Below are 17451 nucleotides of genomic sequence, written 5' to 3' on the forward strand. Positions count from 1 at the left end.
TATGGAAAACACCACGCACATCAGTGGCGGTTAAATCACCCAACCACAAGGCTTAGATTCAGCCAAACCGGAAATAAATCATGTGTTTCATTCCCCCTTTAAATCCAGCTTTTAGGTATTCTCTGAGAGTGTGCAAAAGGCTGAATATAGCACATACAAAACTACGTCTTTGATTTCACAGCCATCCTGTGGTAAACAGCATACTTTTCTCACGTAGAGGGTGGGAAACGCCTCTGTCCGCGCAGCAGCATGCTCCACTGCTGGCTGAAGGGAGAGGGGTGCCCTCACACCAGGGACCTCTGTGGCCATCTGCAGCCTGGACGCATGCCGCTGCTTTACAAGTTGTCTTCAGCTCCACCTGCACAGTGGGAACATGCCGTGCTAGGAGTGATGGGTGGAAGTACCTGAGGGCAGGGGCCTGCAGGGTCTGTTTTAAGGAATGCCTTTTCCTGAGTTTTTGAGGCTTCACCTTCAAGCCCCCCAAATCCTGTATTTGGTCCCTGAAATGTGTAGTGCAAACAGAGCACAGAGAATAGACCCTGTTCGATGTACTTAAGCTCTCCCAGAACAAGCTATTCTGGTTGGGCAGCTGATGCTTTAGAATAACATAAATTTCATTATTGATGAAAAGCAGAAAAGCTACTGAGAAGCAGGACAACAAACAGACATAAATATCGCGGGAATAAGTGGAGGTCTTTCTGCTTTCAGAGAACTACTTTTTTCCATCCTTAACACTTAACACAATGAGGATGATAAATTGTTTAAACAATTACTTATTTAATGTCTTTCTACTTTGCTGGAGTATAAATGACTATCATGGCAAGAACTGCTTGTCTCTCTTGGTGGCATTATTGTGGGTATTTTTAAAATTACTTATACCACTTTCTACTTACGCCATTTTTCATAAAGACTGTATTTTAACAATTATAACTTCGGGGGGAAAATTAATAAGAGAGACATTTCACCTTTCCCAGGGACTTATGTTAAACATAAAAGTATGAACAAAAAGAAAAGAATGCCACTCTTTCGGCGTACTCTGAAAGAATCTGCAAAGAACTTAGCAAAGTGTTCTTGACCTTCCAAGTGACACTGCTTGTGAGAGGAGACACCACCCGTCTCCTCCTGCACACTTCAGAAACAGGCTGGCTTCAGGAGGAATGTAAATGTCTTTCTGAAACACAAGGAAAATGCTTGAAAGCTTACAAATGGATTTTTCTTCAAACAAAAAAAAGTAATTTCAGGAAAATGGATAGAAATTTTCCTTTCTGAGTTGTTCATCTTAATGAAGTGGTCCTTTAGCTCCGACTAGAAAATACCAGATTGTACACTTAGAAAATCAAGTAGATTTTAGATGAAGTTTCATTTCAGACCATGAAAATGATTTCTTAAATTTTTTGGAATACATTTACTGATATCAGACAATATTAATCCCATTTTGTTTTTAACACTTGAAAATAGCCATTTTTTTCCTGTGGCTCCATTACTGTCTTTTAAAAGCCTGTTGGACATTTATTGTCATTTATTAACGTAAGTAATATGTTCTGCAGAATATTAATGCTCCATGAATAAATAAAGAAGCATTCTTTGTTCAGAATGCTATGTTAAACTGAGTGATTTATTGAAACTTTCAAAATTTCAATATGAATTAGGACTCTCTAAGAGGAGAGTTATGGTACATACTGTTGCTCAAATTCTGCAATCACAGAACTCTTTCTTCTGGAGGAAACTCCTAGGTGTAGCTTTTACCAGAAAACACTCTAGACAAAATGTACTAGTTTTTAAAAAAAAATTTATGTGGAATCATTGCAAATTGAAGTTAAAAATTTTTCTTTCTAATGACTTCTGCCTGACTCATTAGATATTTTGAGTGATGGCTTAGATCAAATATGTAGAAACACATAGCTAATTTGATTTCCACATTGGGAGCTTTTTGCTGCTGCTTTTACACCTTGGTTTTAATAGGAAAAGGAAGGGTAGATCTTTTTGAGTGTAGTCTTGATCTGCTGATTACATGTCTCCATTCCTAACACTTTAGTTGGTTATACATATTTTGGATTGCCTATGTCATATTTTCTTCTAAATGAAAGATTTTGAGCTGGAAGAAGAGACATTCAAGTGAAGTGAAAGGGTTTTAAACTGCAAGGGGCACCTAATCAAACAGTACTATATGAGGTCATTAGAGTATGAAATATGAGGGGAAATTTTTGGAAAATTTATTTGTATTCTTGTAACTACTTAGATCAATATCAGGCCAGTATCCCCAACGAACACTGATGCAAAAATCCTCAACAAAATATTAGCAGACTGAATCCAACAATACATTAAAAGTCTCATACACCATGATCAAGTAAAATTTACTCCAGGGATGCAAGGATGGTTCAACATCTGCAGAGCAATCATTGTGATCCATCAAATTAACAAAATGAAGAATACAAATCATCTTAATGGATGCAGTAAAAGCATATGACAAAATTCAAGCATCCATTTATCATAAAACTCTCAGCAAAGTGGGTATAGAGGGAATGTACCTCAGCACAATAAAGGCCCGTATAAAAAACCCACAGCTAACTTCATACTCAGTGGTGAAAAGCTGAAAGTGTTTCCTCTAAGATCAGAAACAAGACAAGGACGCCCACTCTCATCAGCTTTTTTTCAACATAGTTTCGGAAGTCTTAGCCACAGTAATAAAGCAAGAAAAAGAAAGAAATGGCATCCAGATCAGAAAGGAAGAAGTAAAACTGTCACTATTTGTAAGTGACATGATACTACATATAGAAAACCCTAAAGACTCTACAAAAAACTTTTAGAACTAATGGATTCATAAAAGTCACAGGATACAAAATCAATACAGAGAAATATAGTGGTGTTTCTATGCACTAAACATGAACTATCAGAAAAAGAAATTCAGAAAATCTCTTATAATGGCATCAAAAAGAATAAAATACCTAGGAATAAATTTAACCAAGGAGGTAAAAGACCTGTGTACTGACGTAAGACACTAATGAAAGAAATTGAAGAAGATGCAAGTAGATGCAAAGATACTCCATGTTCTTGGATTGGAAGAATTAATATTTTTTTAAATATTGTCCATACTACCCAAAGCAATCTATAGACTCAGTGCAATCTCTATCAAAAGTCCAATGGCATATTTCACAAAACTAGAACAAATGCTCCTAAAATTCATGTGGAACCACAAAACATCCTGAATAGCCAAAACAATCTTGAGAAAAAAGAACAAAGCTAAAGATAATACACTCCCTGATTTTCAAACTGTAATACAAAACTATAGTAATAAAAAAAAGCAGCATGGTGCAGAAACAGACACACAATTCAATGGAATGGAAATAGCCCAGAAATAAATCCACCCACATATGGAAAATTAATTTATGATAAAAAAGTGAAAAAACATACAGTGGAGAAAAGACAATCTTGTCAATAAATGGGGTTTGGAAAACGGGACATCTGTGTGCAAGAGAATGAAACTAGATCACTATCTTATACTTACACAAATAATGGATTAAAACTTGAATATAAGACCAGAAATTATAAAATTCCTAGAAGAAAACATAGGCAGTAACTCATTTACATTGGCCTTAGCAATGTTTTTGTGGATCTAGATCCAAAGGTAAAGGGAAACAAAAGCAAAAATAAACAAATGGCACTACATCAAACTAAAAAGCTTCTGCACAGTGAAGAAAACCATTATTAAGATTAAACTTTTGAATCAGAGAAATATTTGCAAATGACATATTTGTTAAGAGGTTAATAGCCAAAATATATAAAGAATTCGTATAACACAACAACAGAAATCTGGTAAAACGTGGGCAGACTTTCTAAATAGGCTTTTTTTTTTTTTTTTTTTTTTTTTCAGAAAAGACATACACATGGCCAACAGGCATGAAAAGATGTTTAACCTCACTAATTATTAGGGAAATGAAAATTAAAACTACAGTGAGAGATCATCTCACATTTGTTAAAATGGCTATTTTCAAAGAAGACATGAAATAACAAATGTTAGTAAGGATGTGGAGAAAAGGGAACCTTTGCACATTTTTGAATGACTGTAAATTGGTATAACCACTATGGAAAACAGTACAGAGATTACGCAGAAAACTAAAAATAAAACTACCATATGACCCAGTTATTCCACTTCTGGGTATTTATCCAAAGAACACAAAACATTGATTCAAAGAGATATTTACATGCCACTGTTCATTATAGCATTATTCCTGAGAGCCAAGATATGGAAACAACCTAAGTGTCCACTGATGGATGGTGAATGGATAAAGAAGGTGTGGTATATGAATACATGTAAGACTATTCAGCCATTAAAAAGAATGAAATCCTGCCATTTTCAACAACATGGATGGACCTTGAAGATATTAAGTGAGATACATCAGATGGAGAAAGACAAATACTGTATGATTTCACTCATATGTGGAATCTAAAAGATAAAATAAAATTAAAAATAAAATATAAACAATTTCAGATATAGACATCAGATTAGTGGTTATGAGAGGGAAAGGGGACTAGGGGTGGGCAAAAAGGGTGAAGGGTGTCAACTGTATGGTGATGGATGGTAACAAAAACAACAAAAAAAAACCAAGCTTACAGATACAGACTGCAGGCATGGGTGGGGAGTAGGTGAAATTGGTTACGGTGGTCAGAAGGTACAGGCTTCCAGTTATAAAATATATGTCATGAGGATGTAATGTACAACATGGTAACTGCAGTTAATAATACCATATTGCATATTTGAAAGTTTCTTAGACAGTAAATCACAAGAAAAAAAATTTTTTGTAACTATGTGTGGTGATGAGTGTTGACTAGACTTATTGCGGTGATGATCATTTCCCATATATACAGATACTAAATCATTACGTTGTACACCTAAAACTAATACAATGTTAAATGTTAGTTATACCTCAGTAAAAGCAAAAGTGTGAAAGATAAGGGAGAAATCTTGTGAAATTTCTTTTATGTGCTTGTGACTTTCTTAGAGCTTTTGCATACTTCCCTCTAATGTGCCTCAACTTCAAGACAGACTGGTGTTGTCCAGTTCAGTTCAGTTCTGATGCCAGCCATCTGGACTCAGTGCAGATCCCACAGGTTAAAGACATAAACCCCAAAAAGACTGCCTTCTCTTCAGGTGCCAGCCACCAGTTCGGGGATCTGTACTTCTGACCAACTGGCTGCAAATGTCGGGGAGTTTCCACCCCCCTCATGTTTGACACTTTACTATAATGATTCACAGAACCCAGGAAAGTATTCGACTTATAAAAAGGATACAAATTAGGATCCACCAAATGAAGAGGCGCATAGTACAAGGTCTGGGAGGGTCTTAAACACAGAATTTACATGCTCTCTCCTCCTGGAATCGGGGTGCAGCACCTTCCTAGAATATCAGTGTGTTCACCAACCAGGAAGCTCCACTCAGCATCATTTTCCAGAGTTTTTGTTGGAGTTCCTTATGTAGATGTGATGGATTGAATGACTGGCCACGCGGTTGAACTCCATCTTTAGCCCCCACCTCCCCAGAGGTCAGGCTGGTGGAAAGCCTCAATCTTCTGATTACATAGCTGGTGCGGCAGGTGACCAACCCCTGTGCTCACTCATCTCATTAGCATCACCTCAGGCATGAGCCGAGGGCATACCAGGAGTAACAGACACTCCTTTCATTCAGGGAATTCCAAGGATAAAGATCAGACAAATTCTTCATTCTATAATACGTGCTTACTGAATTTTTTTACTACACTTTTATGAAAAATAATACACCCTTATTCTGAAGGTCTTATTTCATGGAAGCCTGTGCAGGTTTTTCCATAACTGCTTCAGGACTATGTATATAAAACATTGTTGCTGCCTCATGGATCATCAAAATAAGTAATTATGTCCATATTAATTTTATGCAATTGTATACACAGATTTAAATATTTTGTTTGTTTGTTTTGTTCTGAGGGGGAGGTTGTTAGGTTTACTCATTTATTTATGCTTGGAGGAGGTACTGGGGATTGAACCCAGAACCTCGTGCGTGCTAAGCATGTGCTCTACCACTTGAGCTATACCCTCCCCACTAAATGTATTTATGCATGTGTATACATATGTATGTGCATACACACACAATCTCCTAAAGTAAGTGGTATATGTAGGTTGGGTACTCTTTCTATGAGTTTTCTTGAAATTTGTATCTTTGAAAAGAACCTACTACTAAACTTTCTAGTATACTTTCTAAGAATAACTGTTACATAGTAATTTTCTGTGAATAATGAATGCCCAGGAACACGTTAGGTTAGGCTCAAATAAGTAATATTATTTGATGGTATATCACATCATCTAAGATCACTAGAAAAATCATTCTGCGTAAGAAGATTTTCCACATGAGTAAGATAGTTTTTAAATTTTATTTCAACATTTTAAGAGAATGCAATCGTAAATTTAGTTTATGAAACTATGAATCAAACATCATTTATATATTTTTTCAGAATCACCATCATTTTTCAGAACATCATTTATACATTTTTTTCAGAACCATCATCATTTTTCAGAACATCATTTATACATTTTTTTCAGAACCATCATCATTTTTCAGAACATCATTTATACATTTTTTCAGAACCATCATCGGTTTTGGAATCGTGCTGCATTAGTTACATTCTTGAAGGCATAGTCTTCAATTATATCGCAGTCCTTTTCCATTTGAAAAGCCCCAGAGATGTTCCTGTCTGAGTTGTATATTTTCTTTAACTCCTCCTTTGCTCTCTACTCTCACGTTTCCTGTCCTGCAGCAGCACCCCCTCCTCTGTCCTTGCTACCAGCAGGATGACTGGGAGTTGAGAGGAGGTGAGTGAGGACCAGGGACCCTCCTGCAGAGTCTCGTGCACAGGCCACCAGGAACAGTTCCGTGGTGGCCATTTGACTGTCTCAGGGCCTGCACATTCCAAGATGCTTGATGTTTGGAAGTGAGACATCGAGAGCAGTGGGCTTTATGCCCCGAAAGTGGAGCATTTTACAAGAAACTGCTGTATTTCTTTACATTATGAATTGGATTACAAAAAGTTTTTGAACAAAATACTTGTTCTTTTCTTGCTGAAGCCACTCTCTTGAAGTATTTGAAGGGTTTTTGTTGTATTAGTGAATATGTCATCTTTTAATGTCATTTTCTTGTCAGATCCAGATACTACATTTTGAGGTTGAATTTGAATAAATGTCAACCACTACTCCAACCGACCTGGCCCCTGCCTTCTGCCTGGTGGGCAGGGCTTGATGCTGTCTTGGATAATCTTTCCTTAGAGTCCTAAAGAAGCTTTCTTGTTGATTTAACTCGCTGGCTACTTAGACATTTGTTTTCCATAAATAATGGCCATCTGGATCTCTGTTATATTTATACCAGACATTTCACCAGCTTTGGTTTCTTCTACTCAAGCTCCATCTTAATTGCACAGTGGGGATGGCTTCACTTAGTGGAGCCGTGCATTCTCTCCCAAGAATTCCCCTTTCATGATTTCTCTTGTTCTCTGTTCCTTCCTTCAGAAAGATAAGTGTCAGACATTTAAGTGACTGTGGGCCTCATGGAACCAAACATGGTCCTGTTAAGATTTTGTTAACACACAGACCTGATGCGACCTTGATGGCTTACACCAATCCGTCTAGTCCGGTTCTGCTGCCTTCGAGAAGGCTGAGGTGTGGGGACACTGCTGAGCGGGTTACTGCGGAGACTGGGGACATCTCCCCACCCCGCTTTAAGCAGTCTGCCTCTCCCCTGCCTCCGGGCATGCTGGCCGGACAGAGACAGAGGGCCCTGCGGTAGTAGCCAAACAGATGTTTTACCTGTACTGACAATAACTTTGAAGTCATCCATCCAAAGGAACCCTGCCGTGCCCTCTAGGGAGAAGTGAGTCTGAGGGATCGTCACTCATGACTCAACTCATTTCCTGTCCTGTCGTGTCTTCTCACATCATATGACTCAGTTCTCTTTACAGTTCCTTATAGCCCTGAGAGCACGCACCCCGCATTGCCTTTTTTCCTACTTCGTTTCCCTATATGCATACCTGGAGTCCTTCTATAGGTAGGGGTCCTGCTTGCTTCTGCATCCTCGGCACTCAGCAAAGGGTACGGGCATGAAGGGACCCAATTAATGCCTGTAGTAGGACTGGAGGGAGAGAGAGAGGAGCGCCCAGCAGGCAGAAGCATACCATTGTGAAGTGCTAAGTGTTCGAGCTAAACTAGTCCTTAAAGAATTTAGCTGCTTTGATTCCAGTCTTTGAGCCTGTTCCTTCACTTAACAGACTCTTATAGTAAGAACCAAATCATCTGGTTTATTTATACGGCTTTGTCAAGGTCTACTGTGATGGAAGTCCAGACAAATAAATGATGTGTTTGTTTGTTTCGCGAATGCTGAAAAGGCATTTCCAGCCTGAGACTAGGTTTAACATTTTAGTATAAAATAATGACAAAGTTCCTCTCAGTGGAGTTGATGGCCCCAGAATTAAGGGCACAGATGCTAAGAAAGCCCAGGGGAAGCAGGGTAAAGCTATTTAAAGGTGACTCAGGAGATCACATAGAACAAAGAAACACTGAGTCCCTGGATCAGGAACTCTGTATTATTTATGTGAAGAGATATGAGAATTAAAATCAATGTGGGACTGTCCACCAATGTGCTGTTCTGATGATCAAGAGAGTGATGGACAGGAGTCAGACCACAGGCGCTATCCTCAGAGAACTGTGCAAATATAAAACTTTAAAGCACCTGGGGTTTAATCTATGACGTTATTGAGTTAGTCACCAAAAGGGCGCACTGCTTACAAACTTATTTTTACCAACCTGCCTCTCGAGTAGTCTGACCAAGTTGATCCGTCTCACACTAGGATAGCCGGGCCTTTGTATATATCCTGTGAGACACTGTGTCCAACCCACACGTCTGCCACCTCCAGGGCCTTCTGATGTCAGGATGGCTTCAAAATAGTCAGTCATCTTACCTTTAGGTTCCTGGGTACCACCCTTCTATGCAAAAAGGAAGTGTCTGCTAGATTGCTACCATCTATGAAAGATCTTCTGACAGAGGAAGGTAGATAAAGCTGTTCCTCAGTTTCTTCCATGTCTCTAGACGAACAGTTCACAGTAGCCTGGAGGTGCATCCCACAACTGGCCACAGCTCAGCATGTGAGTAATCCCAGTGGCCTCCCACTAGGGTGCACAGCACATTAAGGATAGGGATTAGATCTTTATTTTGAGGAAGACCATAACGATGATGATGATAAAAGATAATAGATAATACTTATTTGAAAATTTGGGGTCCTGTGCTGTGTTTTTAATATCCAGCCTCAGGAAACAGACTTGAGAAAAGCAGGCAAAATTGGCTAGTGAGAAAAGCATCATTTTAAAACAAGGCTAATTATGACAGATTTTTAAAAATTTCTCTGTTACGTATATTCCATTCATTAATATTTTTATGTGTTAATCTTGCATACTTGTTAAACTACTTTCCATAGGAAACAAGGCAAAATATCAAATCCCCAATGTTAGTAGTTTTAATAGTTTAGGACTTTTCATCTAAGTAACCCACAAATGAAAGTCAGCCTCTTAGAACCACTGTCTGGGATTCAGCATTTTAGGCAGGTAACTGTACCATTGTCTGTATAAAGCAAAATGGATTAATACCCATTGAATCATTTCTATTCTTCTCTCCCTGGCACTTTGATCCAAAGATGACTCACCGATCCATACCCCTCACTCCCTTTGAGCCTTGGCTCACAACTCATCTCTAGGAAGTCTCCCCTAACTGAGGGCACTCTGCTCTGATCAGCCTTTTGCTTCGCGCTCCCTCGGTACTGGGTCCAGCACCCAGGCGGCAGCAGAGGAAAAGGACATGCACCAGCTTTGTAGGAGAAGTGGTTTTAAGTGAGTGTGTGCTTCTGTTGCAACCATAGTTCATTGAGTGTGAGTGTGTGTGTGTGTGTGTGTGTGTATGAGACGTATGTTGTACGCATCACACATAGTCGGCAGGTGGCCCTCCTACCCTCGGCCGCGTGGTCACATGCAGTGTTGCACCGGCCCCTGGCTGAGCCCTTACTCCTTTGTCAGCTCCTTCAGCGCCTCCTCCTGTGCTTCCAAGGCTGCAGGCTGCGTGGGGGACTGCTGAGAGGGGGGAGCTTCATCCCCCTCAGCCCCTCGACTGAGGCCTCCTGCCTTCTAGTAGACAGAACAAGGCTGAGGTATTAAAACTTAGGGTTACATTTCTCACTGAATCATCATGGTGACAACTGACCTTTTCCTTTATTGTGTTGAATTCATTCTTTTAGAAACTACTGATTTTAATTGTATCTTACTTACTGCTTCTAATAAAATCTGGCATGCGGGATACGGAGCCAGGGGTATGTTCAGTGAACATTTAATTGAACATTTAGGTCATGCACCTGTACTCTTTGACTTGGTTTTCTGCCCTGTGATGATCCAGTTTTCTCCTTCATCTCTTGCATTTGTAGCAATAAGGAAAATGTTGCCTTGTGTTCTCACCCCTTCCATCGCAGCGTGCTTCTGTCTGAAAGTGCAGACTGCACTTCTGCACTGCCTTGGCTAACACACAGAAGTTCTCAAACTGTTGGAATTTAATGAACTGCTCCATTTTCATATTTTCAGCATTAAATATAGACATCCAAACTGCGAGTCCCACCTCAGGTGTACAGCACCTTTTGTTACCTTATCAGCTGCCAAGGAATGTGACTGTTTTTGTCGCTTTAGGCATCTCTGTTCTTTCTGTGTCAGAGACAGCAGAAGGCAGCACCTTTTCAAGACCAAGGAAACTTAGCAGTTTCCTTCCTGTCTAGATGAAGCCTCACGGTTCCGATTTTAAAAGACGAAAATGGAAGAAGGGGACCCCAGCATGGTGCAGGAAGGGACAGCCATCCCACGCGGGTATATCCCGCTGTACGGTGCCTTCCAGAATCTGGCCCACTTCTACCGATCCATAGGTGGCCTTCATCCTCAGGTTCACAAGAAGGCTACTGGGCCTCCAAGCATTGTGTCTGTATTTCCCAGCAGGAACAATGGGGAAGAGGGAGAGCAAAAGTGCATTCCACCAGATCTGGCCTGCTATTAGCGAGCTTTCCCAGAAACCCCACCCAGCTACTTATACTTACGTCTCTTTGACCAGAATTAGCCTTAAGAGAGACTGGAAAATACACCCTTTTAGTTGATCCATTATCACTCTGAACAAAACGGGTTCTGCTGGTGAAAAAGGAGGAAGAAATGAGTATGGAGTAAGCAAGCAGATATGCCTGGAGTGTGCCTGGGATGTGCCTGGGGTATTTCAAGGCCAGTAAGTCTTCCCTAAAATGCCGAGTTAACCTTGACTGAATTTCAGCTAAAACAACAATAAGGAAACTGGCACTCTGTGTCTATAGCCTGAACTTCAGAATCTAATTTTTGAAGTCAAATTTTGGAGCATGTAAAGAAATATTAATAGTTGTTCACTGTTTAAATAAATATTTGGATTCTTTGACTTTCTCAAGCCCAACTCAGGAAATAGGAAAATAAACATAAGAAATGTTTAATTCTGAAAATGACCTACAAAAATACATGGGGATTTTTCTATCCAGGAAAGTATTTCTTCTCCCGAAGGTCCCCTGTTACATAAAACGGCATTAGATAGAAGAAGTAGTCATGGGGCTATAGGAGCTTCCTCTCAAGTCCCCTTCAGTTCTGAGAGATTGAGAGAGAGACAGACAGACGGGTAGCGTTCTGTCAGACGTCAGAGCCACCTCGCTCGTGTGCGGGGTTTCGTCGTCTTCCTGGCAGGTGTTGAGGTGAAACCCGTGGGCATCTTCCAGGTGACTATGTTCTGTCTGTGTTGAGGATTTTCCAGCCCTGGTGGAGGGTCAGTTTAATTTGACACTGAGGATGTGAAAATCACATCAAAATATAATAGAAGGGTATCAGCTGTCATCTTAATAACATTTATCTTAGTTTTTACTCAGATTATGCACTAATTCAGAAAGTGTCTGAACATATGATTAGGCAGAGCAGGCAGCTGGCAGCGTGATAAAACTGGGGGACTGCGGGAAGGGCCTCCCCCACAGACATGCCGTTTTCCTCACGTTGAGCTAGAGGGCTGCTGAGGCAATAAGGTAAGTGTATACCGCCTTTAAAGGGAGAAGTTCGTTTCAGTTTCATATTCTATGAGATGTAAATATCTTACAGCAAAAGAGTTTATCCAATTAATTATTATGAGAATAAGCTTTTAGGTTAAAGGTGGAACAGATCAATTCAATGAAATGCGAAGTCTAAAACAAAACAGAGAAATGGGACACCACGGGGACCCCAGCCCACCTGGAAGCTGAGCTAAGTCAGATTCTCGAAGCAAATTGAAAGGGACTGGGACGCACTCTGCCTGCTTTACACTCATGAAACTCCCAGAAGAAACATAGATGGTGAGCTCCTTGACGTTGTTCTTAGCAATTACTTTTTGGATGTGACACCAAAAGCAAAAGTCAGCAAGTGGGACTCCATCAAACTGAAATGCTTCAGCAAAGCAAACAAAATCAACAGAATGAAACGGCAACCTACTGAATGGGAGAAAATGTTTGCAAATCACATACCTGATAAAGAGTTAATATCCAAAATACATAAAGAACTCATGTAACTCAATAGTAAAAGAAAAAGCAATTAAAAAATGGACAGAGGAGTTGAAGAGGCCAACAGGTAAATGGAAAGATGTCCAACGTGTCTCATCACCAAAGAAATGGACATTAAAACCACAGTGAGGTATCGCCTCACGCCTGTTAGAATGTTTATTATCAAAAGACAAGAAATAAATGATAGTAAATTGATGTAGCCACTATGGAAAACAGTGTGGAGGTTCCTCAAAAAATTAAAAATAGAACTAACATACGATCCAACAGTTCCCCTTCTGAGTGTTAGTCTTAACTAATTTGAAACACTAGTTAGAAAAGATGTATGTACCTTACGTCCATTGCAGCAGCATTTACAATAGGCAAATAGCCCTACGTGGAAACAACCTATATGCTCAGCGATGGATGAAGGTATAAAGAAAATATTGGGTGTATATACGTATATAGGGATACGCCTTTGTATATATAATATGTTTATATATATATAAGTATATATGTATATACATATATATACAATGGACTATTATTATTCCGCCATAAAAAGAATGGAATCTTGCCATTTTCAGCAACACGGATGGGCCTTGAAGCATTATGCTAAATGAAATAAGTCAAATAGTAAAAGATGAATACTTTATGATCTCATCTATACGTAGGACCAGAAACCAAACAAACCGGTGAGCTCCAGGATATGGACAACAGATTGGTGGTTGCCTGAAGTGAGGGTGGGGGCAAAATGGATGAAGGGAGTCAAAAGTTGCAGATCTCCAGTTATAAAATGCGTAAGTCATAGGGATGAAATGTACCGCATGTTGACTGTAGTTAATCATACTGTATGGCATAGTTGAAAGTGGCTAGGAGAGACAATCTTGAAATTTCTCATCATAGGAAAAAAATGTTGTAACTATGTGTAGTGGAAGTGAACGAGACTGATTGTGGTGATCATTCTGCTGTAAATATGAATACTGAATCATTACATTGTACACGTGAAACTAATATAATGTTACATCAATTATACCTCAATTAAGAAAAAGAAAGTACCAGTTGTCTGTATATAGTCAATTATTGTATTGTTTGACCTTGTTGGAGATGCAGTCCTCTGGGCTCTAAAAGAATGTTCCTTCATTTATGTATTATTGCTGTGGATAAATTTGGTGAAATGTTTCCAACATGTTTCTTAATAAGCAAATGACAAAGCCAGTTTATGGATATAAACTCATGCTTCCTGTTTTCCCTCTTGTTCTGCTTTCCATTGTGCACTTTTTAGGCCTCCCTTTGATTCATCTCCCTTGCAGCCATCTAGGATGACTAAAAACTTCTGTAAGAAACATCTGCATCTTTTTTATGACCACGTATCCGATTCCACACAACCTAATCCTGCCCCTCCCTGACTTGTGTAGAACTCAGGATGAGATCACATCTGGTCACTTACAGATCATAACCCTAAGTGCTTTAGGACTGAGTTATACTTTGAAACATGTTCCTAAAATTCTGACACCAAAGAGTCTCATACAGTCATTGACAGGGGTGTCAGGCATTGGAAGAATTTGGTGAAATGCTGAATTGAAAACACAAGACTTGGTATGTGTAAGATTCTCTGTCAAGTATTCTCAGATTCATCTCAGTAAGGAATTATAGCTGCAATGTAGAGAAGGGATTCAGAGCTTTGTAAACCATAAGGGAAAAAATGTCATTTACCAAGATTGCCAAGTTTTTGAAAAAGGAAATGGTCTCCCTTGTTCTCTAGCCCCCCTACCCCAATCAAAAGAACAGGAAGATGGAACGTGTTAAATAAGTCAAGTATCTACTTTTCTTTCAAAAATTTAATCTCTTTATTTGGCTTTTTCTGACCTGAGCTGCAACCACTATTTTTCTTAAAGGAGTCTCTTGTTTATCTGCAGGTGCAAGCCAGTTACGATGCGACGCGCTATGAAAATGTTTTCTCCTGTGTTCTGGGTCCTGGAGCAACTTCTTCAAAAGGAAACTGAAGAAGGCAACATTTCAAGTATAGGGCATGAGGACCAAGAAATCAAGAAGTTTCTTCAGAAGCATGATGAAACTATTTTCCAACTCTCTGATGCATTTCCTCTATTTACTTTTTATTTATGGAGACTAGGAATTCTCTTGAACTCAGTAGAGGTAGAAATTAGTGAAAATAACTCACTTCCTTAGCAACTTACCAAATATCAGAAGCATACTAAGTTGAATAGATGAAGAACTTGTGCTTAAAAGATTTTCAAGAATATTTTTAAATGAGCATTTTAAATGGATCTCTAAATATAATCATTAATTCAATTTAATAGTTTTAAATTGTGTATAAAAGATTATGAGTCATATTTCTATACTAGAATCAGCCAGTTTCAGTTGAGAATGCCCTCCGTATTCCTATAGAACGCTACCTTACAAAATGTTCCTCCACACAGTCTAGCTCTGTTGTTTTCTAAAATGGACCATTAATTGTCTAGCTTATTAAAAAAAATTACATTTTAAAAGATTTCCACATAATAGATGCTAACAGGTAACAGAAGAGCTCTTAGAAGTCTTGTTGTTTTATCAACACAGTATTTAAAGTAAGTGGTTATAAATGCGATTTTTTAAAACTTTTTTTTCTTAAGTAGTTTCACTTACATCATTATTGTCTTAGAAGGGACTCATGTAGAAGGGGAAAAGTTTTTAACATTTGTAAACCTGATGGCCTTTAATGTCATATAATCAACCTGTTTGTCAAGTTCTTTTGAAAGTACTAATTAGCTGTTTAAAATGTTCTTTCAACAAATGTTTGATTCTGTTGCTTATGTATAATATTCTTATTATTGTTAAAATGTAGTTGTTATGTGTAATTAAGTCATTAAGGATATTTTCACAACTTCTAACATCTGTCAAGAAATATACTTTATATTTATTAAAAGTATATTTATACTTATTAAAAGTATTGGTTGAATTTTCCAGTTATACAGTTTCATTGACTTTAATTCAATTATTAAAATCATAACCAACTAACTTAATGAACACACATTATGTACTTTCCTTCAGTGCAATTTAGGGCACAGCAAATACAAAGTTGCTTTATTAATTATATGTGATACTGTTTCATAGGTTAATTAGCATTTCTGAATGTCATTGATACTAAAAAACAATTTATATAAAATCATATCATTATCTGACACACTTATTTGCAGAGTTATTTCCACCTTTTTGGAAAAGATAAAACTTTTTTTACAATACTGAAACAAAATGTGTGTATCAATCAGCTATTGTTATGTAACAAAACAACCACAGAATCTTGGTGGTATACAGCAGTAAGTATTTCTTGGATGTCTGTGGGTCACATGGGGGTTAGTTCATCTGGGCTCTGCTGGAAAGCTCTTCTCAGCTTGCAGATCCCACTGGACTAGGCTCCTTATTGTAAATTTGATCTCCTCCACATGTGCTTAATTCTGGGGCCCAAGTTGAGGGAGAAGTGGCTACTCCGGGGAGACTCTTCCATGGCAATGGCAGATAGGCAAGAGGAAGAGGGCTCAGTGAGAAATCTCACATTGTTACTTCTGCCCACATGCACAGGCCAAGTATATCAGAGCGTCAACTCCAGAGAGAAGGGACAGGATACACTCCACCTTGAGTGGGAAAACTTGCGAAGTTACATGGCAGAGGGTGTGGACACACAAGAGTGTCACACACTAGTGTGGCACAGGAAGGGCTTCCAGATCCTGAATTAGGAGGAATTTTTCTAATATTTGATTCCTGGGAACACTCCTGAAGATGTGTGTAGATTCACTGCTCATGACATCACCCCATCATCATTCTTCTGTAATGAGTAGACAACGCTGGCAAACACACAAGCAACAGCAATGGCCCCTTTCCCACTGCAGTTGACCAACATAATGACCCTAGGAATAATTCTAGTGCTCTTCAAAGTTTCAAAGCCTGAAAATTAACCTAGAAAATGTATTTATTACAGAAGAAGAGACAAGGTATTGGAGTCATCATTAATGCACAATATGAAGATACGTTTTATTTCCATTTGATGTTATTTCTATGTAAACACAACTTCAGTCACTTCTGTCATACCTAACCCTTCATTATCCTGTGTTTCAGTCTATGCCACTGTTAACTGTGCAATGTATTTAATACTGAGTGAAAAAGATGATAAAATGAGGCATTTGTATCTCTGTGTTTCCATTAAATGATGAAAGATAGTGAATGAACAAATGATTTAAACTAGAATCAACAATACTTTAAAATGTTGTAGTGATTAAGATTTGGGGGATAAGAATTAGCAATTAAGCAATGATGAAATTGGATATAGAATAGGATGGGAAATGAAGATCATAGAACAATCCTAAAGATGGAGGAAATAATAAAAATGATAATAAGAGCTTATTTAGTATTTATTGTATATATATAATATACATATATATGTGATAAACAGATGCCAGGCACTGATCTAAGCATTTTACATGTATGTATTCATTTGATTCTCCCAACAACCCTATGGAATAGGTAACGTTGCCTCCATTTTAGAGATGAGGCACTCAGGAAAACCGGGAAAGGAAGACTTGGGTTCCATCCCCAGGAGTTTTGTTTTCTAGGGCCATGCTCCTAAGCACTGTGATCCACTATGCAGTGCAAACTGACCTGGCACTTAACGGAACTTTCACAAATACCACTTCTTTGCAATTGCCTTGGAAGCTTTATAAGCCCTTAACTGCAAATCTGATAGCATGGCAGTTCATTATTAGCACATTTTGGATTCTTTAGCCCCTGCTGAGCAGCGGTCCTGTCTGCCACCATCCTGGAGCTACAGCATCTCTGTCCTTTCCCCGGACTG

At 38.7% G+C, this 17451-nt stretch overlaps 1 protein-coding gene across 1 annotated transcript in view; it reads left to right on the forward strand.

The window, feature by feature from the left end:
* MEI4 (meiotic double-stranded break formation protein 4) overlaps positions 1-15699 on the forward strand; it is a 157859-nt gene extending 142160 nt beyond the window's left edge. Inside the window, 2 exon segments of the mRNA XM_032484497.1 lie at positions 14525-14569; positions 14571-15699. Coding sequence (XP_032340388.1) covers positions 14525-14569; positions 14571-14795 — 270 coding nt within the window. The 3' untranslated portion in view covers positions 14796-15699.
* Positions 15700-17451: the final 1752 nt, after the last annotated feature.

The sequence above is a fragment of the Camelus ferus genome, chromosome 8 (genome assembly GCF_009834535.1).
Source record: "Camelus ferus isolate YT-003-E chromosome 8, BCGSAC_Cfer_1.0, whole genome shotgun sequence".
Classification (NCBI taxonomy): Eukaryota; Metazoa; Chordata; class Mammalia; order Artiodactyla; family Camelidae; genus Camelus; species Camelus ferus.